Source organism: Salmo salar, chromosome 27, assembly GCF_965601325.2.
Source record: "Salmo salar chromosome 27, fSalSal1, whole genome shotgun sequence".
NCBI classification, from domain to species: Eukaryota; Metazoa; Chordata; class Actinopteri; order Salmoniformes; family Salmonidae; genus Salmo; species Salmo salar.
The window spans coordinates 11,576,155-11,601,003 of NC_138317.1; the positions used below are offsets into that span (position 1 = coordinate 11,576,155).

At 44.4% G+C, this 24,849-nt stretch overlaps 1 protein-coding gene across 2 annotated transcripts in view; it reads right to left on the bottom strand.

Annotated features, from left to right (window-relative positions):
- Nucleotides 1–12,874: 12,874 nt before the first annotated feature.
- LOC106588412 (poliovirus receptor) overlaps nucleotides 12,875–24,849 on the bottom strand; it is an 82,496-nt gene continuing 70,521 nt past the window's right edge. The window contains exons 7-11 of one of the 2 annotated variants that reach the window (XR_014382902.1): nucleotides 17,021–17,156; nucleotides 16,752–16,809; nucleotides 16,519–16,614; nucleotides 15,551–16,046; nucleotides 12,875–15,491 (exon numbers count right to left, since the gene is read on the bottom strand). Coding sequence is in view for 1 of the 2 variants with exons in the window: in XM_082970012.1 (XP_082826138.1) it covers nucleotides 15,816–16,046; nucleotides 16,519–16,614; nucleotides 16,752–16,809; nucleotides 17,021–17,156 (521 nt within the window). In the remaining variant the exon portion in view is untranslated. Of the gene's footprint in view, nucleotides 16,047–16,518; nucleotides 16,615–16,751; nucleotides 16,810–17,020; nucleotides 17,157–24,849 lie in introns of both variants that reach the window. The other variant, XM_082970012.1, reaches the window with a different exon arrangement.

Sequence of the window (24,849 nt, forward strand, 5' to 3'; positions counted from 1 at the left end):
TTTTCAGGTCTATACCCAAACAGTTCGAACTTCTAATTAAAAAAATTAATCTCTCCAAAAATAAGTCTCTCACTGTTGCCGCCTGCTATCGACCCCCCTCCACTCTCAGCTGTGCCCTGGACACCATTTGTGAATTGATCGCCCCCCATGTAGCCTCAGAGATCGTTCTGTTAGGTGACCTAAACTGGGATATGCTTAACACCCCGGCAGTCCTACAATCTAAGCTAGATGCCCTCAATCTCACACAAATCATCAAGGAACCCACCAGGTACAACCCTAAATCTGTAAACATGGGCACCCTCATAGACATTATCCTGACCAACTTGCCCTCCAAATACACTTCCGCTGTTCTCAATCAGGATCTTAGCAATCACTGCCTCATTCCCTGTATCCGCTATAGGTCTGCGGTCAAACGACCACCCCTCATCACTGTCAAATGCTCCCTAAAACACTTCTGCGAGCAGGCTTTTCAACATGCTTTTCAACCGTTCGCTGCCCGCACCTGCCCGCCCGACTAGCATCCCCACCCTAGACGGTTCCGACCTAGAGTATGTGGACAACTATAAATACCTAGGTGTCTGGTTAGACTGTAAACTCTCCTTCCAGACTCATATTAAACATCTCCAATCCAAAATCAAATCTAGAATCGGTTTTCTATTTCACAACAAAGCCTCCTTCACTCACGCCGCCAAACTTACCCTCGTAAAACTGACTATCCTACCGATCCTTGACTTTGGCGATGTCATCTACAAAATAGCTTCCATTACTCTACTCAGCAAACTGGATGCAGTCTATCACAGTGCCATCCGTTTTGTTACCAAATCACCTTATACCACCCACTACCGTGACCTGTATGCTCTAGTCGGCTGGCCCTCGCTACATATTTGTCGCCAGACCCACTGGCTCCAGGTCATCTATAAGTCTATGCTAGGTAAAGCTCCGCCTTATCTCAGTTCACTGGTCACGATAACAACACCCACCCGTAGCACACGTTCCAGCAAGTATATCTCACTGATCATCCCCAAAGCCAACACCTCATTTGGCCGCCTTTCCTTCCAGTTCTCTGCTGCCAGTGACTGGAACGAATTGCAAAAATCGCTGAAATTGGAGACTTTTATTTCCCTAACCAACTTTAAACATCAGCTACCTGAGCTGCTAACCGATCGCTGCAGCTGTACATAGTCCATCTGTAAATTGCCCACCCAATCTACCTACCTCATCCCCATACTGTTTTTATTTTATTTACTTTTCTGCTCCTTTGCACACCAGTATTTCTACTTGCACATCATCATATGCTCATTCATCACTCCAGTGTTAATCTGCTAAATTGTAATTATTCGCTCCTATGGCCTATTTATTGCCTACCTCCTCATGCCTTTTGCACACACTGTATATAGACTTTCTTTTTTTGACTGTGTCATTGACTTGTTTATTGTGTTATTGGCTTGTTTATTGTTTACTCCACGTGTGACTCTGTGTTGTTGTCTGTGTCACACTGCTTTGCTTTATCTTGGCCTGTCGCAGTTGTAAATGAGAACTTCTCAACTAGCCTACCTGGTTAAATAAAGGTGAAAAAAAAGAAAACAAAAAAGTGGGTTTTGTCCAACATGTCTCCGGACCTACTCACCGCCACAGTCATACTCTGGACCTAGTTTTGTCCCGTGGAATAAATGTTGTGGATCTTAATGTTTTTCCTCATTATCCTGGACTATCTGACCACCATTTTATTACATTTGCAATCACAACAAATAATTTGCTCAGACCAAGGATCATCAAAAGTCGTGCTATAAATTCTCGGACAACCCAAAGATTCCTAGATTCCCTTCCAGACTCCCTCCACCTACCCAAGGATGTCAGAGTACAAAAATCAGTTAACCACCTAACTGAGGAACTCAATTTAACCTTGCGCAATACCCTAGATGCAGTCACACTGTAACGGCCGTTGTCAGAATTAGACCAAGGTGCAGCAGAGGATGTGTTCATCATTAGAATTTTAATTCAAAAAACAAGAGAACACTACAAAAATCAACAAAAACGACAGCAAACATTCCTGTTAGGAAAATACTCAAAACAGAAACAATTGCCCACAAAACCCAAAAGAAAAACATGCTCCTTATGTGTGACTCCCAATCAGCAACAACGAGCTTCAGCTGTGCCTGATTGGGAGCCACACACGGCCCAAAACAAAGAAATACAAAAACATAGAGAAAGGAACATAGAACGCCCACCCAGTGTAACACCCTGGCCTAACCAAAATAAAGAACAAAAAACCCCTCTCTATGGCCAGGGCGTTACACACACACCCCTAAAAACAAAAAACATTTGTCATAATAAACTAGCTCCATGGTATACAGAAAATACCCGAGCTCTGAAGCAAGCTTCCAGAAAATTGGAATGGAAATGGCGCCACACCACACTGGAAGTCTTCCGACTAGCTTGGAAAGACAGTACCGTGCAGTATCGAAGAGCCCTCACTGCTGCTCGATCATCCTATTTTTCCAACTTAATTGAGGAAAATAAGAACAATCCAAAATTACTATTTGATACTGTCGCAAAGCTAACTAAAAAGCATCATTCCCCAAGAGAGGATGGCTTTCACTTCAGCAGTGATAAATTCATTAACTTCTTTGAGGAAAAGATCATGATCATTAGAAAGCAAATTACGGACTCCTCTTTAAATCTGCGTATTCCTCCAAAGCTCAGTTGTCCTGAGTCTGCACAACTCTGCCAGGACCTAGGATCAATGTAGACACTCAAGTGTTTTAGTACTATATCTCTTGACACAATGATGAAAATAATCATGGCCTCTAAACCTTCAAGCTCCATACTGGACCCTATTCCAACTAAACTACAGAAAGAACTGCTTCCTGTGCTTGGCCCTCCCATGTTGAACATAATAAATGGCTCTCTATCCACCGGATGTGTACCAAACTCACTAAAAGTGGCAGTAATAAAGCCTCTCTTGAAAAAGCAAAACCTTGACCCAGAAAATATAAAAACTATCAGCCTATATCGAATCTTCCATTCCTCTCAAAAATGTTAGAAAAAGCTGTTGTGCAGCAACTCACTGACTTCCTGAATACAAACAATGTATACGAAACGCTTCAGTCTGATTTTAGACCCCAACATAGCACTGAGACTGCACTTGTGAAGGTGGTAAATGACCTTTTAATGGCGTCAGACCGAGGCTCTGCATCTGTCCTTGTGCTCCTAGACCTTAGTGCTGCTTTTGATACCATCGATCACCACATTCTTTTGGATAGATTAGAAACCAAAATTGGTCTACATGGACAAGTTCTGGCCTGGTTTAGATCTTATCTGTCGGAAAGGTATCAGTTTGTCTCTGTGGATGGTTTGTCCTCTGACAAATCAACTGTAAATTTCAGTGTTCCTCAAGGTTCCGTTTTGGGACCACTATTGTTTTCACTATATATTTTAACTCTTGGTGATGTCATTCGAAAACACAATGTTAACTTTCAATGCTATGTGGATGACACAGCTGTACATTTCGATGAAACATGGTGAAGCCCCAAAATTGCCCTTGCTGGAAGCCTGTGTTTCAGACATAAGGAAGTGGATGGCTGCAAATGTTCTACTTTTAAACTCGGACAAAACAGAGATGCTTGTTCTAGGTCCCAAAAAACAAAGAGATCTTCTGTTAAATCTGACAATTAATCTTGATGGTTGTACAGTCGTCTCAAATAAAACTGTGAAGGACCTCGGCGTTACTCTGGACCCTGATCTCTCTTTTGACGAACATATCAAGACTGTTTCAAGGACAGCTTTTTTCCATCTACATAACATTGCAAAAATCAGAAACTTTCTGTCCAAAAATGATGCAGAAAAATGAATCCATGCTTTTGTTGGTTAGACTACTGCAATGCTCTACTTTCCGGCTACCAGGATAAAGCACTAAATAAACTTCAGTTAGTGCTAAACACGGCTGCTAGAATCCTGACTAGAACCAAACAATTTGATCATATTAGTCCAGTGCTAGCCTGTCTACACTGGCTTCCTGTTAAGGCAAGGGCTGATTTCAAGATTTTACTGCTAACCCACAAAGCATTACATGGGCTTGCTCCTACCTATCTTTCCGATTTGGTCCTGCCGTACATACCTACACGTACGCTACGGTCACAAGACGCAGGCCTCCTTATTGTCCCTAGAATTTCTAAGCAAACAGCTGGAGGCTTCCCATGTGAGAGACGCAGACTCGGTCTCAACCTTTAAGTCTTTATTGAAGACTCATCTCTTCAGTAGGTCCTATGACTGAGTGTAGTCTGGCCCAGGAGTGTGAAGGTGAACGGAAAGGCACTGGAGCAACGAACCGCCCTTGCTGTCTCTGCCTGGCCGGTTCCCCTCTCTCCACTGGGATTCTCTGCCTCTAACCCTATTACGGGGGCTGAGTCACTGGCTAACTGGTGCTCCTCCATGCTGTCCCTAGGCGGGGTGCATCACTTGAGTGGGTTGAGTCGGATGGGGCCACAGTGTCTTCTGATCCCTCCTGTCTCAGCCTCCAGTATTTATGCTGCAGTAGTTTGTGTCGGGGGGGCTAGGGTCAGTCTGTTACATCTGGAGTATTTCTCTTGTCTTATCCGGTGTCCTGTGTGAATTTAAATATGCTCTCTCTAATTCTCTCTTCTCTCTTTCTGTCTTTCTCTCGGAGGACCTGAGCCCTAGGACCATGCCTCAGGACTACCTGGTATGATGACTCCTTGCTGTCCCCAGTCCACCTGGCCGTGCTGCTGCTACAGTTTCAACTGTTCTGCCTGCGGCTATGGAACCCTGACCTGTTCACCGGACGTGCTTGTTGCACCCTCGACAACTACTATGATTATTATTATTTGACCATGCTGGTCATTTATGAACATCTTAACATCTTGACCATGTTCTGTTATAATATCCACCCTGCACAGCCAGAAGAGGACTGGCCACCCCTCATAGCCTGGTTCCTCTCTAGGTTTCTTCCTAGGTTTTTGGCCTTTCTAGGGAGTTTTTCCTAGGGAGTTTTTCCTAGCCACTGTGCTTCTTTCACATGCTTTGCTTGCTGTTTGGGGTTTTAGGCTGGGTTTCTGTACAGCACTTTGAGATATCAGCTGATGTACGAAGGGCTATATAAAAATAAATTTGATTGATTGATTTGAGTCACTGATGTGATCTTCCTGTCTGGGTTGGCGCCCCCCCTTGGGTTGTGCCGTGGCGGAGATCTTTCTGGGCTATACTCGGCTTTGTCTCAGGCTGGTAAGTTGGTGGTTGAAGATATCCCTCTAGTGGTATGGGGGCTGTGCTTTAGCAAAGTGGGTGGGGTTATATCCTGCCTGTTTGGCCCTGTCTGGGGGTATCGTCGGATGGGGCCACAATGTCTCCCGACCCCTCCTGTCTCAGCCTCCAGTATTTATGCTGCAGTAGTTTATGTGTCGGGGGGCTAGGGTCAGTCTGTTATATCTGGAGTATTTCTCCTGTATTATCCAGTGTCCTGTGTGAATTTAAGAATGCTCTCTCTAATTCTCTCTTTTTCGCTCTTTTCTCTCTCTCTCGGAGCACCTGAGCCCTAGGACCGTGCCTCAGGACTACCTGACTCCTTGCTGTCCCCAGTCAACCTGGCCGTGCTGCTGCTCCAGTTTCAACTGTTCTGCCTGCGGCTATGGAACCCTGACCTGTTCACCGGACGTGCTACCTGTCCCAGACCTGCTGTTTTCAACTCTCTAGAGACAGCAGGAGTGGTAGAGATACTCAATGTGATCGGCTACGAAAAGCCAACTGACATTTACTCCTGAGGTGCTGACCTGTTGCACCCTCGACAACCGCTGTGATTATTATTATTTGACCCTGTTGGTCATCTATGAACATTTGAACATCTTGGCCATGTTCTGTTATAATCTCCACCCGTCACAGCCAGAAGAGGACTGGCCATCCCTCATAGCCTGGTTCCTCTCTAGGTTTCTTCCTAGGTTCTGGCCTTTCTAGGGAGTTTTTCCTAGCCACCGTGCTTCTACACCTACATTGCTTGCTGTTTGGGGTTTTAGGCTGGGTTTCTGTACAGCACTTTGAGATATCAGCTGATGTAAGAAGGGCTATATAAATACATTTGATTTGATTTGATTTGAAGGACACATGGGATGCAGCTGGGAAGTTAAATAGCTAACGGCTATGGTTTCTCCCTGCCTCCCTCAATTCAATTCAAAGGGCTTTACTCTTTCCATCCCCTCTCTCCATTCCCCCTCCTCTCCTCCCCACCTCTTTTCTGCTCTTTGTAAAACCTCGTCTGAGTCCATGACAGAGTTGCATAATGGCAGTGATAGAGGCAGCGGGAGATAGCGGACGACTCACTGCATAATAGAGGTAGAGCTATACTGTACTATACTGAAAATCGTATATACATTTTGAATATCTAGTGTCTTATAAACCCATACGGGCTGGGTATCTGAAAGATGTAAGACACAGAAATAACAAATAATTCAATAAATCAAATCATGTACTAGAACCTCGATTTAACATCACATGATAAAAAAAGGTACATCAAAAAGTAGTAAAAAAAATACCAAGGCACTCTTCAGATTTTGTGCAACACAAAAAAAACAACTTGGTATTTTCACAAGGACATCAAAATCACACTCTGCTGTCTCTCCTATTCCCCCAAAAAATATTTTATGCGCTCAGGGATGCGTTTCGTGAAGACATGGGACGACCTTCCGCGGGAAGACACACCCATCCGTCAACGTGACGCTCCTTTGGAGCGAGCAGCAGCGTGTTGTTGGGCGAAACCTTGAGATGAGCCATAGCTCCCTGAGCTAATGGGGAAGAACACTAGCTGTACTTGGGAAAACAATACCTGGACATTTGTCTTGTGTACGGTCCTTATCAGGGTATTGATAGCGTGTCTGTCTGTCTGTCTGTCTGTCTGTCTGTCTGTCTGTCTGTCTGTCTGTCTGTCTGTCTGTCTGTCTGTCTGTCTGTCTGTCTGTCTGTCTGTCTCCTGTGTGAAGTAGGTCTCCCTACTATGGGGTGTGACTCGTTTATGAGAGACTGTACTGTGTCTACCATATGAGTCTACTGTCTTTCAGACTTGAGTGTCTTTCTTGAGCATATCTATCTCTCATTTATGTGCCATCCCTGTAATGTTTCTCCCTTTTTTTCCCCAAGTACATCCACAAACAGGGTTTGACTTCCTCTGTTGCGAGTTTGTCATTCCATCCACGATGATGACCCTGTCTATTTATATTGCGGTGATATTTGTCACACTGTGGTACCCAAAATACTTTGTGTTCTGACTAATCAAAAGGTTCTGGAATTTTCCTGCCACCCACCGAACCAACAAAGCCAATATCTCTAGACAAACAATCTCCTGCCATGATCCAGAAATAACCGTCCACCACCCATCCTTTGGGAAACCGCCTTAAACAGGCAATACTGAACTTTTGCCTTTGGGGGTGCTCTAGAGCCTACAGGGGTCCTCTAAATGGATAGAAATATTGTCCAGAAAATACCTAATTGGAAAGAACACAACAACAAAAAACACTATCTAAAATGGTTCCCCCCTCACAGAATTCATATTAGAGTTCAGGAAGCAGTAGACCTGGCACAAATCATGGTATATGACAGGACCTTTAAAGGAAAAACTCCTCTGCCATGCTTTTTATGAATTATTTAGAATAATGGAGTTAGTGCTGTACTGCTGCTTTGCGAAATCTGCAGTAATGTCATGTTCACACGTTCATCGTTATGATCAGATTTCTGTCCTGATCTCTTTCATTCCTCTCCTCTGCCCCTCTCCGCTTTCATTCCTCTCCTCTGCCCCTCTCATGTTTCTCTCCTCTCCCCCTCTCCTGTTTCACTCTCCTCTGCCCCTCTCCCTCTCCTCACCCCCTCTCCTGTTTCACACACCTCTCCCCATCTCCTGTTTCACTCTCCTCATCTCCTGCTTCACTCTCCTCTCCCCTCTCCTGTTTCACTCTCCTCTCCCCACCTCCTGCTTCACTCTCCTCTCCCCTCTCCTGTTTCACTCTCCTCTGCCCCTCTCCCTCTCCTCACCCCCTCTCCTACTTCACTCTCCTCTCCCCCTCTTCTGTTTCACTCTCCTCTGCCCCTCTCCCTCTCCTCACCCCTCTCCTGTTTCTCTCTCCTCTCCCCATCTCCTGCTTCACTCTCCTCCCCCCTTTCCTGTTTCACTCTCCTCTGCCCCTCTCCCTCTCCTCACCCCTCTCCTGTTTCTCTCGTCTCCCCATCTCCTGCTTCACTCTCCTCTCCCCTCTCCTGTTTCACTCTCCTCTGCCCCTCTCCCTCTCCTCACCCCTCTCCTGTTTCTCTCCTCTCCCCATCTCCTGCTTCACTCTCCTCTCCCCTCTCCTGTTTCACTATCCTCTGCCCATCTCCTGTTTCACTCTCCTCTGCCCCTCTCCTGCTTCACTCTCCTCTCCCCTCTCCTGCTTCACTATCCTCTGCCCCTCTCCTGTTTCACTATCCTCTGGCCATCTCCTGTTTCACTCTCCTCTCCTGTTTCACTATCCTCTGGCCATCTCCTGTTTCACTCTCCTCTCCCCTCTCCTGTTTCACTATCCTCTGGCCATCTCCTGTTTCACTCTCCTCTCCCCTCTCCTGTTTCACTATCCTCTGGCCATCTCCTGTTTCACTCTCCTCTCCCCTCTCCTGTTTCACTATCCTCTGCCCCTCTCCTGTTTCACTATCCTCTGCCCCTCTCCTGTTTCACTCTCCTCTGTCCATCTGTGAATGAAACAAACTGAGTGACTCAGAAAACAGGAAAAAAAACGTTTAATTTTAGCATCAACACGTAATTCCCTCTCCCTTGCCATCGCTTCTATAAATACACATCTATTTTGTAGGGGATGGGGCGAGGGATGGAGGTTGCCTGGCAACCACATCCTGTCTTGCACGTCACATGAAATGGGTTTACTAGCACTGAATTCAGGAGTAGTAACACACTGGTGGTATACAAAGCTTGGCAAAGTTGCTGGCAGCAGGCATCACATCAGAAACCCACACACATTCAAACACACACACAGCTACTACGAGAGTCTCCTCACATCCATTTTTCATAGGGTGACAAAGAGGTGTCTGTCAACGATTGTATGCTTTTACTGTAGGCTAAATGTTAGATACAACTTTACGTGTTACTTAAGGCTGGGAAATGGAATGAAATGGAAGCAGAGGGAAATGGGGAACTGTGTGTACCAGATGACCTTTTTGCACATCATTCTGGATGACAGCACATCGTAAATGAGCAGCAGAGCGGATTTGTAGATGAGAGAGGAGCAGGAAGAATCGTTTGGTGAAGTGGTTGCATATAGGTCGCAAGTGGGTTTGTGGGCATGACTTCGGAAAACTAGCTAGCGTCTCTCCTCGAAACCCCTCTCTCTCTCTCCTACTGTGGTATCGTCCCCACAGAAGAGGGCTTTATTCAATGAAGAGCAGCACTTTAGCAGACAAGTGTCATTCGATACGTTCCAAGCGATGTTGAGGCGAGGAACATCGAATAAAGCTCAGCTCAGTCGGCTAGATGTACCAACGAAGAAGTGAACGATCACACCTCTGAGCATTCACATTCACGGCTGTCGTCAGGCCCACCGCTCCCATTGGAGGAGAGGTAGAGCCACCGAGCGCTCCGATTGGGTGTTAGGGGCCAGCCTGTTGCTGGGCTGTTTCCATGGAGATCGCTGTTTTTCCGCGCCACATTGGGAGCCAGGGAATTCATGGAAAGAGGAAATAGTGGGCGAGAGAGGGAGAGACTGGCACATGGTTCAATTAAGAGAGAGAGAGGGAATTCTGAGATTGTTGTAGGCAGTTAAGATGGCTGACTCAGATAAGAGACACAAGGGGCTTAGCAAATAGTTAGCACTGATCTAGAATCAGTTGTGTTAATTTGCTCATCTGGGTCTTTCCACGAAATAAGTGCCTTTTGCGTCCCTTTAATATTTTAAGTAGAAATTATGCACCAATATTGTATTTTAAAACCATGTTATAAATGGAGTACCTTTTAAAATAGACTACATGAAGAATTCAATAAATCAGATTTTGAATATGAATAACAGCATCTTGACAAGTCCCACTGTCAACTCGGTGTTCACTTCTCGGAAGATTTCAACCCACTAGATCCCAACATTTCTTCAAGTTTCTCCTTCACTGAACTCTCGTTTTAATATGGAAAAACTATTCCTTTTCCAATATTTTTTTCAAAAGAAACATTAAACATCTAATAGTCAAATGATAGATTAAAAGCAGCTGAGCTGATTCTACTGTTTTTGGCAATTTTCAGTTTTTTTTTGTTGTTGACCACCTGGGGACATTTTATTAGTCCCCACAAGGTCAAATGCTATTTCTAGGGAGTTTTGGGTATAGATAGATCGATAGAAAAGCAGCTGGAGAGTGAAGCCCTTTATTCACATTGAAAAAGCAATATGAAAATCTCAAGGCAACTCTGATTTAATGCCAGTAGTTAATCCCGTGAGATGGTGGGCCAGTCTCAGCTCTACTCCCCACAGAACACAGTGTACAACACCACAATAACAACACAATGTAGCCATTTGTTTTCCTACAACAACAACAAAAAACTATTTGGGGGCTAGTCTAGGATTTGAACCCTGGACCTCTCATAGCGCAGTACGCTGCAAATCACCAGAAGGAGTTTATAATAGTTTTGAAATAAAAACGTCTTCATCCCACTCAAAAAATGTACACAACCCTATCATAACAGGAATGCCTACTAGGTGTACTGATTGTGCTAAAGTTAATTGAGTGTGCTGCATTGAGAACCTAGTTGAAAACAGCACATGGCCTTGTCATGTGTATGACCGTCGGGTGTTTCCTTACAGACATTTCCATTACCAGAATGAGGTATGAAGAGCATTGTTATCTTACACCAGTCGACACCCCGCCTGTTTACATGCACACCACATCATGGTTGATCTCTGCAACTCACTGCTCCCTCTGGTGGCCGGTCTGGGTTAAACGTTTCTCCTCTGATCTGGAATTACTGGATGGCGAAGTAATTATATGATAAGATGTAAACATGATCCTTTTGAGATTCTAGCCATTAGGTAGTGTTTGTAAAAAAATACATATATAATTTTAAAAAGTTGGATTCACTAAAGCGATAGTGCAGCAAAAGTACACATGTATACATTTGTTTCCTTACCTTGAGAGCTATGGAGAAGGAAAGACAACAATCCACACTGTGATTTAGCCACTGCCACCAATGGCTAATATTAGCATTTTCAGACCAATAACCAATCAATCAACGTATCCAGATTAGCATGTTTTAAATGTCATGCCCAAATATGTTACCAAATACTTTATTTGGTGTCACAAAGAAGAGCGATTTCACTGAAATGACATGCAAACAGAGAATCTCAAATGAATAACGTTTTACCACCATATGTCAGTTCAACATACCAGACACACATTCATATCAGACAGTGTTTCAATCCCTAATTACTAGATGAATTAATGATTTGATCTATAGTGTGTGTAGTTTAATGGAAGGTGGATATTGAGGTAATAGGAAGATCAGGCACAACTCTGATCTGAAATAGCTGCAGGCAAAAGCTATTCCTGTTGATTTTCTTAAAGCCCCCCCAAAAAAGCATGTTATAATCTGCTGTTATAAATTGAGTCTGTGTTGGCAACTCTAGCCATGTTGTCAAACTGTTGATCTATGGATCAGAGAAGGAAGAAGTGTTGTTTGACTCTGAGGCCTACTTACTGATACAACCACTGGTAGTACTTGGGTGAATATATTTCATCTCCACAACTAAGCACTCGAACCATAATTGGAAGTGCTTTAATATCAGACACATCCGCCATCTTCAATACAAGGGGTAGTGATGTAGCATTAGCATCATTTTGGTTCCCGTCTCATTTAAAACCGCAATCTGTGATATTTACAGCCATCATTAAATCATTTAAATGAATTATATATCTCCATTGATTCCTGTGGAATATCATTTAGAAATGCATCATGAGTTCAGCACAACTGTCTTCTATCAAGTCCCAAAATGTAAGGTTGTTTTATTCCATTATAAAACAGTGTCTTTGTAAACAACGTATAACTTTAAAGTATATTTACAATTATCATGTGAATGTCATGGACTGACAGTCCTCGCAGCAAGAGTACCATTTATGAATTTGAGGATTCATTGGAGGGGGTTATATTTCCCCAGCCTCATCCCTCACCTGTCTATCAAAACAAGTGACGGGCAGCCGTTTTGCTGACAAAACAAATCCCAGACTGCACCTTTTAACGCTCCCTAATCTGTTTAAGATGGGCTTCAACACGTGTTCGCATGCCTGGCTCAGTAGCTCAAAAATGACCATTTTCACAAGCAGCACGTCTAGCACGTCTAACATTTTTCGCGGCTAAAATAATACTCCTGGATTTGTCTGTGCTTGAGCCTCCAGAGGATATGTTTACACACAAATCTCAGACATACTGTAATTTGCCATGTTTTATGATGTTTTTTTAGTTAAAGTGTGAAAGTACCTGCCGCTTTGAAAAGTGCTCTGGGGCTGAAATTCTGGATGTTGTACTAGCTGAAAATGATCTTAAAACATGTTCTGTGATGTTGACCCCCCCCCCCCCCCCCCCCCCCGCAGGCTATAGACCTATAACACTAATTAAAGACAGAGGTTAACAAATGCATGGTGACAGTTCTCAGGCCAGGCTATATCACTTGGGTGCTGGCTATAGAATGGTAACAGACACATACTTGTCCAGGGGCAACGAAGGGCAATCAGTGTCAGCTACCACTGGACATTATAGCGCCACTGGATGTGACGCCGTCAGTGGTTGGTCATTTAGGAGCCTTAAAGGACTGGAGGTCGTTGTGACTCAATAGAAGTTTAAGAGAATACAGCGAGACAATTCAGGGCCTTTGGTTTACATTTTATTCGACAAGACAATGATCCTTAAAACATAATATGCTTTCAAAAAAGCAAATGAAAAAGAAAAAAGGGAAATTAAGAACATGTTTTAAAAAAAACTAATCACAATGATCTCAAGTGTTTGGCTTTCCACAATCAGAGGTAACCCCATATTTTTTTTTTCATCTCATATTTATTTTCTAAGACAGAAACAAATGTGTAAGTGAACAAGCTAAAAATAAAGTAACGAAGGCACATCTGGCTTGGTGATGAAAAGAAAAGCGACAGTGAATGTGAGATAATTAAACAAGCGGGGAAGGAAGAAGACCGGATTCAGATTAGCATTATCACTAACATTCACAGTTTGTATTTTTGGCATTAAACCTATCGGGACGGAGGCAAAGCGCTTGGCAAACACACACTGCAACTAATGCTGCAGCGAGAAAACGTTATCAGATGCCTTGAGTATAAAACAACAGAACTAAAACAGAATGCTGACTCATTGGTCTTTGATAATAACAAACCCAAGGGGCCCAACGATTGTCGTTTTCTAAGCTCAACATATCAACACATCTTAAATTTTGAGGCTCTTTTTATAGGCAATACACAAAACAGTACAATATATTTCCGACGGCAATATGAAGCAATAAATACAATTTAAAAAAAGAAGATGGAATCACAGTTTATAAAAGCAAATAAAAAAATGCACAATTAATTTCCCTTTGAACTCTGACCTGTGTAAGGGCTATAAAATTCAGATGTGATTGTCTGACACTGTACCACTTTATGCGAGCCCGCCGCCCACAGCCATACGTTTTCAAAATGGCAGCATGAGTCTTTTTGCACAGAGAAGAAGTTGAGCTACCCATAGTTCCATGCAGCATGCAGACATTATCTTTAAAAGAAACACCATAGAGACCGAAGTGCCACCAAAAGCCAATGAAAGTTGTTTTCAAAGTGATTGTCACATCAAAAAATAATGACAGTAGTGCAGTGGAGCACTGACTGTGATGGAATAAAGCACAATGGGATAGGCAGTAACTACTGTGTTCTACTTCTCTGTGTTCGTGTACCCGTCTACCAGTCCGTCTACCTAGCAGTCTATATACCATATCTATTTTTCTACATCTGTCTAGCAATCATTAGTGTCATAGTATCTATTTATTTACTTACATATCTACATGTGCTTTTTGCTCATTTTTGTATTTTTCTTTGCGTCGTTTTTTTTTTATTCAACAAGCTAATGTACTTAGCGAATATAGCCTTGCTTGTCTCCGTCTGTTGAGGTGACACAGACAGATCAATGCCCTCGTGGAATTGTGCGACTCTCAAGCTCTTTGGAACAGCCAGAACCAATGATTTGTTCCCATTCCTCAGCAAGAGTTACATTCAACTCTTTGTTTATTGCACCCTGCATTAAGCACCCCGTGGAAAGAACAGTCATATGCTGACTGATTTATGTATCAGCAAAAAGCTTTATCAAGTCGTGCTGTGCGCCTTCTGTACGGCCTAAATCACCCGCTGCTCTATATCCATGTGTTTGTGCTCGAAGTAAACGATACGATGGAGGAACGCAGACGTCGACAACATTCAAAAAGTATAAGCCCTGGTGTCTAAGTAGCCTTGGGAGAAAAAAAAGTGAGCCAACTGATTGAAACAAGCCACCGATCATGCCATGCCGAGTTATAAGGACTAAAATCCACACAGCATTTTTAGATTCAAAACATAAGCCTTGTGACTGACAACCTCAATACCCGTTAAAGTTAAATGTATACTTTTTCTTTTTCAATTTCACATGGAAACTGACACCCCTATACAAAGAGGTTCTGAAAACACCTACACTCGTTGTTTTTTTTAATGTGCACACATTTCACCGACAATATATTAAATCAGCAATATTATTTACAGTGTTCGTTGATAATTTGGTTCACTTTGACATCTTTGACCAACTTGACACGGTCTCACATAATTGTTCATCAATGATGTTTTGCACATTTGTGGTTAGGTACATAAAAGGCTTTAGAATAAGACTAAAATAGAAAAGATTTCAATACATATTTCACTGTGTGTAAAATAAACAGCATATATTATAGCGTATAATAGCCACCATCTACATAAATTGGTACTAATGGCAGTATTTTCCAATATATGCTGGGTATTTTGACACTGAAAATACAATCCTTATAATTTTAACTTAATTTGACTTAAATGTTCATCTTTCCTGTGTGTGGGGGGAGATTGCACGCTCATTGATAATTGTGTTTGCATTGTGTGCTTTGCTGTAAACAAAGATGTCACACTTTGTTTCCCTAACAACGCAGTATTGCCAGCTCTTGCAATTTAGATTGAACCCAAAAAGTCAGATTCTTAAACTTTGTCATGGTGCAATGTTATAAAGCAGTGACAACCTCATTCTGTTCATACTGCCATAAAACGGCATTTCGGTCTGAGGATGCTTACTGTACATTATAAACCGGGTGGTTCGAGCCCTGAATGCTGATTGGCTGAAAGCTGTGGTATATCAGACCGTATACCACAGTTCTAATTACGTTGGTAACCAGTTTATAATAGCATTAAGGCACCTCGAGGGTTTGTAGTATATGGCCAATATACCACGGCTAAGGGCTGTACCCAGAAGAACAGCCCTTAGCCATGGTATATTGGTCATATACTACACCATCTCTGGTCCTTATTGCTTAAGTATAACACTGCAACATTCAAACAACCAGTTTCGAGTGATAATTCTGGTGATATTTTGAATTGTGTTTCCGGTGACCTTTGGTGACCTTTCCGGAATCACAAGAGTAGTAAACACTGCATTTAGGATCTGACCACATCGGGAGGCTGGAGTTGTGCCGATAGGTCCAGAACTTCCTGGGTCTACAGGCACGTTGTTGATGTTGTTGTTGTTGTCATCGTCACGGAGGCTAAAACGTCATCTGCTAAACATACATGGCTGCCGACACAAAGCTTTCTCCTCGGGCCACAGTGGTCGACGGCGGCTCGTCGACGTGGTGACCGTCCGCGCCGGAGTACGGCGGCAGCGCTCCGTCATTTAGCGTGTCGTCGATATCGGCATACTGTATCGAGTCCTCCAGGACAGCAGGGCCGCCGCCATTAGCAGCCCCACCCCCACGGGTGTTATCGTCGTCATCGTCGCAGGCATCCAGATCCTGTAACAGCAACAGATCCCGGTTGAACCAGCAACAACAACAACTCTGGAGAAAATGACATCAACTGTGGTATAGACAAAATCCACTCCTTGACCATAGTTTCACAATAGCTTAAAATAACCTTTTCGCTTCCAAAATAGTCAAGATGTTGAGGGACCATGCAGGCACAATGTTATAATATAGTACAAACAGGTGAGTAATCTGACGATAGAGACGAATCCAGAGTCTAGAAAGCAGCCAGTTGTACCTCATGAAGGGTAAACGTAGTAAATCAACGACAGTAAACAGCACTGTGTGAAAATGGAGACAGTCCGGGTTGTGTTCATAAGGCACCCAAAAGGCAGACAACAGTCTGAAACATGGAGTAACTACCTGGACTAAAGTACAATAGGAAACATTCATTTTTGGGGGTTTTCTGGTGTGACCTAATGATCAGGACCCGGAGAATGGCGATTGGAGGATGCCCTCTTACCGTAACAGGCTCTCCGCTGGTCTCGTAGTAGACCTTACTTAAAGGCTGGGTCTCCGTCACCTCCTTCGTCACTGGGTCCGTGACATGCTTGTTCAGCTGTGGGTAAAGTCAGAGAACTGGGCCACTCATCTCCAAATCAATAGCCATTAGCCCCCATTACGAACTGCACTCCATGTGGTTTATGACCTTCAATAATAACGAGCCCTGAGTGACAGGGAACGTGGACCACTCACCATCTCCGTGGAGCTGCCGGTCTTCACAGGCGGAGGGGGCTTGTGCTTGGGAGGACCACTGATTGGATGAGAGAAAAGAAGGCAGGGGGAGAGGTTAGTGCAACTCGCTCTGTCCACACCTAACAGGTTTGGAGTGAGTAAAACTTCATTGATGGGAGGAAAGATGGGGATTTGCTAAGTCGTACATATTGAGGAGAAAGAAAAAAAAGACTGAGAAATCGCTAAGAGTGTCCTAAAAAGGGACCATTTTCTGAGAGCGGGACACTCACTCTCCGTTCTCTGCGTTCTGCTTGCGTTTGCGGACCAGCATGACGACAGCGCCCACGATCACCAGCAAGAGGACCACACCAATGATGCCTCCGATGATGCCAGCCGTCGACGGCCCTGCTGTTTTCTTTCGCTGCTCTGAAAGAGAATTAGACGCGGGGGGGGGGGACTTAGGATTTCGTCCAATTCAAATATATGTGTCATTACTCCTTGTGATAAGGGCTGGGGGAACATGAGCTGTTAGAATCAGAATCCAATCAGAAGTGTTAAATGAAAACAGCTGAACTGAAGAACACGGGGGGTCTGTTCAGGAGGATGTTACGGAACATTCCGATGGAAATGTGTCACACAGAACAGACATGACTGTTCACTCTATTTCTCTCTGCAACATCCAGAAGGTTTCTCACCATTGAACACATGCCAGGAAATAAGCTCTGTTAGGCATTTAATGCCTGCCACACATCTTATCATCCGCCGATGTTCTGAGTTGACCTCTGGCTACTTGCTCAATTATGCCTATGTTTGTGATTTCCAGAGGGCTTTGAGGCTGAGTGAGGCATCTAAATTAAATGTAAAAGCCTCTCATTATGTTGGTTTTAACTAGCTTGCAGTTTCCACAGATGGCCACTAGACCGCTATTATCCTCAATATCACATTGGAGCATAATGGCGGTCTACTTCCTCTTTTCAGCCACATGGTGGTGTGCTGTTGCCAAGCGAACACCTCGCTGCTGAGAGTGAGTGAGTGAGAGCATAAATTACTTTGTGGATTCTCACTCCGGCTTGCATCCATATCAGAGATTCCGACTACGGGCGATTCCACTGGGAGCGGCGCAGACTCGCGCATCTGTTAGCTGTGTAGGTGTAGGGGAGTCTGCTGCATCTATGCTGGGGACACACTCCTACAACGGCAGTCACAGCCGAAAAGAGACCGGTCAGCGTCAATCATTTGCTAGCGCGTAAACATGAAATGGAGAAGGGAAGGAGGGAGATATGGGGCGGTGGCCAGGGCTCGGTCCTGAATTGCTCTCTCTCTCTCTCTCTCTCTCTCTCTCTCTCTCATTCTCAAAGCTGGATCCGCGGACACACACTCCTATACAGACAGAACCCCCCCCCCCCCCCCTGCCCCTCCAACCTATTGGCATCCCTCTGTGGGTACCCTAGCTGCTGATCTGATGTGCTGGGTATCAGCGTTTACATTAGCAGCGTTTACCATTAATGTTCTCCGATAATAATTAACTGTATTTTCAATGAATAATGAGTCATGTTAGTTACTGCATCAAAAACAAGCAGTCTAACATGGAGGAAATGAACTGGTCTTAAAACAATTATTGACGGAAAAAGAAAAACAAGCTGCCGTTATTGGTCAAGTCCAGATACACCCATCCCTGTTTCAGTCTGTTTTCTTATGTTTGGTGCCTGATGAATATAACCCTGTTTGAAGGACGGGAGGGCTGAGGGAAGGAGGTAAAGAAACAGACAATTGTGTTGGCTGGGAAAAGGAAGGTAACGATAGGGGGTGAAGGTAACGATAGGGGGTGCCCACCCACCCGATACCCACGGGTTTGGCAGAGAACGAGGGCCAAGACAGGGTGGGGTAAGAAGAGAGGGGGGAGAGAGAAAAAGGACTGGGATCAGATTTTGTCAGGGTGGATACAAGAATGGGGCGTGGTGGAGTGGAGAGCGAGAGGATGTCATCGGAGACTGATTAGCTCACATAACAGATGTGAATAGACAAACCCCGTAGCACACTCAAACACACACTAAGACCCCCAGCCACACACACACTCCTACCCAGTCATCCTAACATATTCTACCCCATATCTCTCCCAGTTGAGTCACTTACCAATACCATTCAGTGTGTAAAACCATCCTGTCAGCCCAGATTGAAAGAATGAGACTATCCCGAACCCACATTTTGTTAAAATTACAGCCTTATTCTAAAATGGATGAAATATTTCTCATCAATCTACACACAATACCCCATAATGACAAAGCGAAAACAGGTTTTTATAAATATTTGCAAATGTATTAAATATAAAAACAGAAATACCTTATTTACATTAGTATTCAGACCCTTTGCTATGAGACTAGAAATTGAGCTCCTGTTTCCATTGATCATGCTTGAGATGTTTCTACAACTTGATTGGAGTCAACCTGTGGTAAATTCAACTGATTGGACATGATTTGGAAAAGCACACACATCTATATAAGGTCCCACAGTTGACAGTGCATGTCAGAGCAAAAACCAAGCCATGAGGTCAAAGGAATTGCCTGTAGAGCTCCGAGACAGGATTGTGTCGAGGCACAGATCTGGGGAAGGGTACAAAAAAAATGTCTGCAGCATTGAAGGTCCACACAGTGGCCACCCGGGCAAACTGAGCAATCGGGGGAGAAGGGCCTTGGTCAGGGAGGTGACCAACAACCCGATGGTCACTCTGACAGAGCTCCAGAGACTGGGGCGATGGCTCACCTTACAACAGGACAATGACCCTAAGCACACAGTCAAGACAACACAGGAGTGGCTCTAAATATCCTTGAGTGGCCCAGCCAGAGCCCGGACAAAAATCTCTGGAGAGACCTGAAAATAGCTGTGCAGCGACGTTCCCTAACCAACCTGACAGAGTTTGAGAGGATCTGCAAGAGAAATGGGAGAAACTCCCCAAATACTGTAGTGCCAAGCTTGTAGCGTCATACCCAAGAAGACCCAATGTTGTAATCACTGCCAAAGGTGCTTCAACAAAATACAGAGTAAAGGGTCTGAATACTTATGTAAATGTGAATATTTTTCTTTAACACATTTTCAAAAAATTCAAAAAAACTGTTTTTGCTTTGTCATCATGGGGTATTTAGAGTAGATTGATGAGGAAAAAATGTAATGTAATCCATTTTAGAATAAGGCTGTAACGTATCAAAAGTCAAGGGGTCTGAATACTTTTCGAACGCACTGTATATACATAAGATGTGTGAGGATGGAGAGAGAGATGGGAGGGAAGGATGGTGCTAGGAGGGAGGGCAGAGGAGAGCGACAGGGGTGCGAAGGCTCTGAAGTGGGGCCAATAGAGGCAGACTGTAAAAGGTCCAGCGTCTCTCTGGGATACGGTTTAAGTGACAGGGAGGAACAACTAGCGAAACAACCCCTCACAGTCGGCCTGGCTCTCATTGCCATTGGCATTCTGCTGCTACACTCCTCCGCAAAACTCCCAACTGGGACATTCTCTCTCTCGCTCTGTCTGTCTCCATCCCTCTCTCTCACACTCCATTGCTCACTTTCCCTTCACTGGCAAGCAAGCTCTGAAATGTTCTCTTAGTCGTACATACGCACACACACACGTTCAAATTCTACATAATTACCTCATAGTTCAAAAACTAACCACTAAAAAAAACGATTTCTTCCTCTCCTTTTTCAAAATAGGTCTTGTACAGTAAGTGGTGGAGCTAGAGGGGGAGCGAAGGAGGGAAAGACAGGATAAAGAATGGAGAGGGAAAGCGAGAGAGAAGACTTTAAAAGCTTCAATGTAATATGAAGTCAAACATTGCCTTGTGCTTAGAGGCCAAAACTGGATTACCCCTGACATGAGCCTCCCCTCCTCCCTCCCTCTTTCTCTCTCCCCGACCACCTTAGTGACCTAGCGTGTTCTCGGCTTCCCGCCTGCTCCACCAAGCCAAACCCTCACACACACACACACACACACACACACACACACACGCACACACGCACACACACACACGCACACACACACACGCACACACACACACGCACACACACACACGCACACACACACACTTACTTTGCGGGGCCGTCTGTGATTGGAGAACAGGCTCGCAGGAGTGTTGCTCTCCTGGACTCTTTAGCGTCCAATGAGCCTACATCTTATCTTGACCCATTGCTCACCAGTGAGCAACACAACGCAAGCCACACGCAAAACACACACACGGAGACCTTCAGCACCAATAGTCATTGGATCATGACGCCTCGTGGTAACACTCAGAAACACACCCGCCCTTCTCTGCATGTGTATCTGTGCGCTTGAGTGTCTCAGCATTTTATGTCCCGCTTAGTCTTAATAGCTACACTTTTAAACCCTATCAATTGCCAGAGATCCTCTCTTTTTTTCCGTGCCGGTCAACTCTCCCCATGCGTTTTGGTTTCCCTCCATCGTTCTGCCACTTAGTGGATTAAAAACACTCTCCAAGTTCGCTTCCTCAAATAGCATGACTGGACCAGAAAAAAAGTGTTTCTCACAAAAATAAAACTGAAATGAGTTTATCGTCATTGCAAAACGCCTCCAACCGTTCCATTCCCAGGGATCAAACTAGGTCAAATAGGCGCGAGACAGCAACAGCCACTTCATTTCGGCTCCAGCGTGGCCCACGTCCCCTGATCTTTACCTGAAAACAGATCACGTACCCAGCGACTGTCACTTATCTGGGTCAAGTGGACCAGGGCTGGGCTTCGGGGGCCGCGGCTGCCGCCTTTTACCTGGTAACCTTCCGCATAGGTAATGAGGCCTGGGTGTTTGCGGGGCCACGGAGGGTTTATCAGGTCAAGAGAGCAGTGTGTGTGTGTGTGTGTGTGTGTAGCTCAGAAGGGCATGAAGCAGAAGGTTTTACGTTCCACTGAGCTGTGTGTCTCCAGATCAACAGGCATTTATACTGGCATGTCTTAGTGGCCACCGCTGCTTGTGCCTAGTAGCATCAAGCAGAGCCAAAGCTAATTTACTGCGATCCCTCCCCTGTTGGCCCCTGTGCATTTTAACTGTCTGGAGATTAAGCTGAGGTCAGTCAGTGACACTGCATGTTTGTGTGTCAGAATGTGTCGCTATATCCTTCTGTCTGTCCTCCTCTGTGTGTGTGTGTGTGCGCCCCTCACTGTGACACTGATCTCCTCTACTCCCTCCCTCCTCCGCAGACAGCAGTATGTTTCCTGCCATCCAGTGCCACAGCGAATCACAGCCCACACACTCTCATCCAGCCACTGCTGGCCCTCTAGCTCTGGGTAGACAGGCCTCTGACCCTCCTCTCAGCTCAAGGGCCCCCCCCACACTGAGTGACCTTCCTCTCGCATACAAACAGACACAAAAGGGACACAGAAACACAGTCAGACAGACCCACGCACAAGGACAGCAGAAACACATACTTCCACCAAGTGCCCTCCTCCTCTTCCTGCTGCTACATGCCATTTCAGTTTCTGATATAAACATTGGCAGTTACAACGACACAGGAAACATATGCCGGGCTAAAACGGTCTAATAGGCTTAAACCCTGATACACTGACAGTGTGCGTCAGGCCTTTTTCCCGTTCACTTTATCCTTTTAGAGAGTCAGTCTCTTAGGAATTGTTTTGACTGCATGCCGTGGATTCTACGTCGTGTTTAGACACCCCAGGTACGCAGGTATTTTCACTAACAGTATCAAAAATGGCCACCTCTTTCTTCCCGCAAAACAACATCACAGCTTGTTTATCTGTGAGTGATTTGTTGCAGCTGGAGATGCTAGCATTGAACTTTGTAACCTCTCGACAGCAACACCGACACTCACTATAATTCCCCTCACATACTGTGAGCGCACACACACACACACACACACACACAAACCCCCCTTTACACACAATCCCTGCAGGACTAACAGCTGATTTGTCTTAGCCTGCCTGGTATGCCTGTCGGGAACCAGACGTTTCATCATCCCTCCCTCCCTTACACACTCATCCATCACCTCACACCTCTCGTTCCGCTCCTGTAAAACTCCTCTTGTTTTACCACAATGGAGTTTTTCAGAGAACGGACAGATCAAGGGAGAAGCCCGGAGCGCACTTAAACCCCATTTTTGTGTCTTTCAGCATCTAATTTGCGTTTCCCAGACTATGGTTAGGAGGGGAGAGGAGGAATGAAAGAGAAAGAAAGAGAGAAAGCAAGAGAGAGAGAAAGACAGGGTGAAATGGTCTTATGGGAGAGAGAGAGAGAGAGAAATGAGCTCCCTTGAGTGCATCGGTCTGAGGTAGTCTGTTAGCCACTAACCACTAATAGTGTAGCGAGCCATGAGGTTTTGCTACGCTAACGACGGTAAAGGTCTCTGGGATGGCTAACCACGGCGGAACTAAAGGGCAGGCCCTGCGAGGCCACGGCTGGAGTGTGTTTAATGGACAGAGCGAGGTAGAGGAGGAGAGATAGAGAAAGACGAGCGGAAGGAGCAGGAGAACGAAAAAAACGACAAAAGGGAAAATGGATTTTTTTTAAAGAATTCTATATTCATGACTTCTGCGAAACCATCTAAAAAATGAAATCGCTAGGAGACCGAAAAAAAAGAAAACTATGAATTTCACATTGGAATGAACTGCATTCTTTTCTACCTGTAATTTCCTATAATTGGACTCAATGAAAGGGTTGAACCTAGGGGTGAACATCAACTCTGTTGTTATGATAGCAGTAAGAAGCTGTTATCACGCAGCTGGGAAAAGACCAACAGTCATAGGATATACAGGAGAAACAGTCATGATCTGTACATATCTATATATGACTGAGGGAATGTACAGTAGCTGTACAACAAAGCCATTCCCATGACAACAACGACTGTTTTATATACAGAGGAAGTGAGTCATTGAATTATAGAATATTGTGTATCAAATGTATATAGAACTGTAAATGCCAATGCATTCTAAACAATATATACCTATATATTAAACGGTACCCCACATTGTTTGCGACAAAGGCTGTATTAACTACTAGGCTATTGCTGATTACCAGCAAGCATACAGAAATCTGAATGGCGGTTTACAGTATCAAAAAACAATACTTCACGGCTTATGTTTTGGAAGGTACTACTGAATAGAAGGAACTCACCCAATTAATTCCATGCAAGTGTTTTGATAGAGCATTTCGCTTTCATTACATCAATACATTCTGTGAAAGCCACACCTATTCTCTTGTGTGGAATAAGTGCTTCTGAAATCGGTTTAATTGCAGATTACATTTTTCTCTTTGTGGTAATTATCCACCTATGACAACGTCTGCATACTAATGAATCGGAATCCATATCTAAGGCCTTAACTAATATCAAAAACTCAATTTTCTCTCGTGTCTTTATATAGATCGTCTAACCTCGGGTTGCTGGAGGCTTTTTATAACTGAACGCTGATGTTCAGGAGCAGTGTTAATGAATGACAGAGAGCAAACGGTAAGGTACAACACACACGCACGCGCACTCAACAAAAACCCTGTTAATCACGTCCCCAGAGAAAGACACCCAACGCCGTTACTCATTCTGACAAAACACAAACAGATAGAGCATCTGCCGATCAAGACAAAAACACACATACCTCTCTATATAGACATAATAATCAAAAACACACACACACATAATATACAGGTACACAAGCCCAGGCGGCAGCCAGACGCATTAACGTCTTTAAGTGGGTTCCGCAGCAGGCATTATGTTGGGCTGCAAACTAAGCAGCGGAGTAGAAAGACTCGGTAAAGACACTGAGTGCCTCAGAGAGTAAACAGTGGCGGCTCATTAGCTCTGATCAAACTGCATTAAGACGAGGCTTCTAATCACTAGCTCGGAACAACACGACCGTGTTCTCTAACACATCTACAGACTGACTAACAGCTGCTGGCCACACGGTTCAGAGAGATGCGAACCTAATCGATTCAGACACAAACGTCCACAACATTCAAAGAACGTTCCATCGGAACCTTCTCCGGAGAGCGTTGAAATATTGTGCCATTTAAAACGCCTACTGTTGTATGTAGTATAATCAGAGGGATTACGAAGCGAGTCTTGGAGTCAAAGGTCACAGCTCTTATTAAATCAGAGAGTTGACGTTTGGTTTA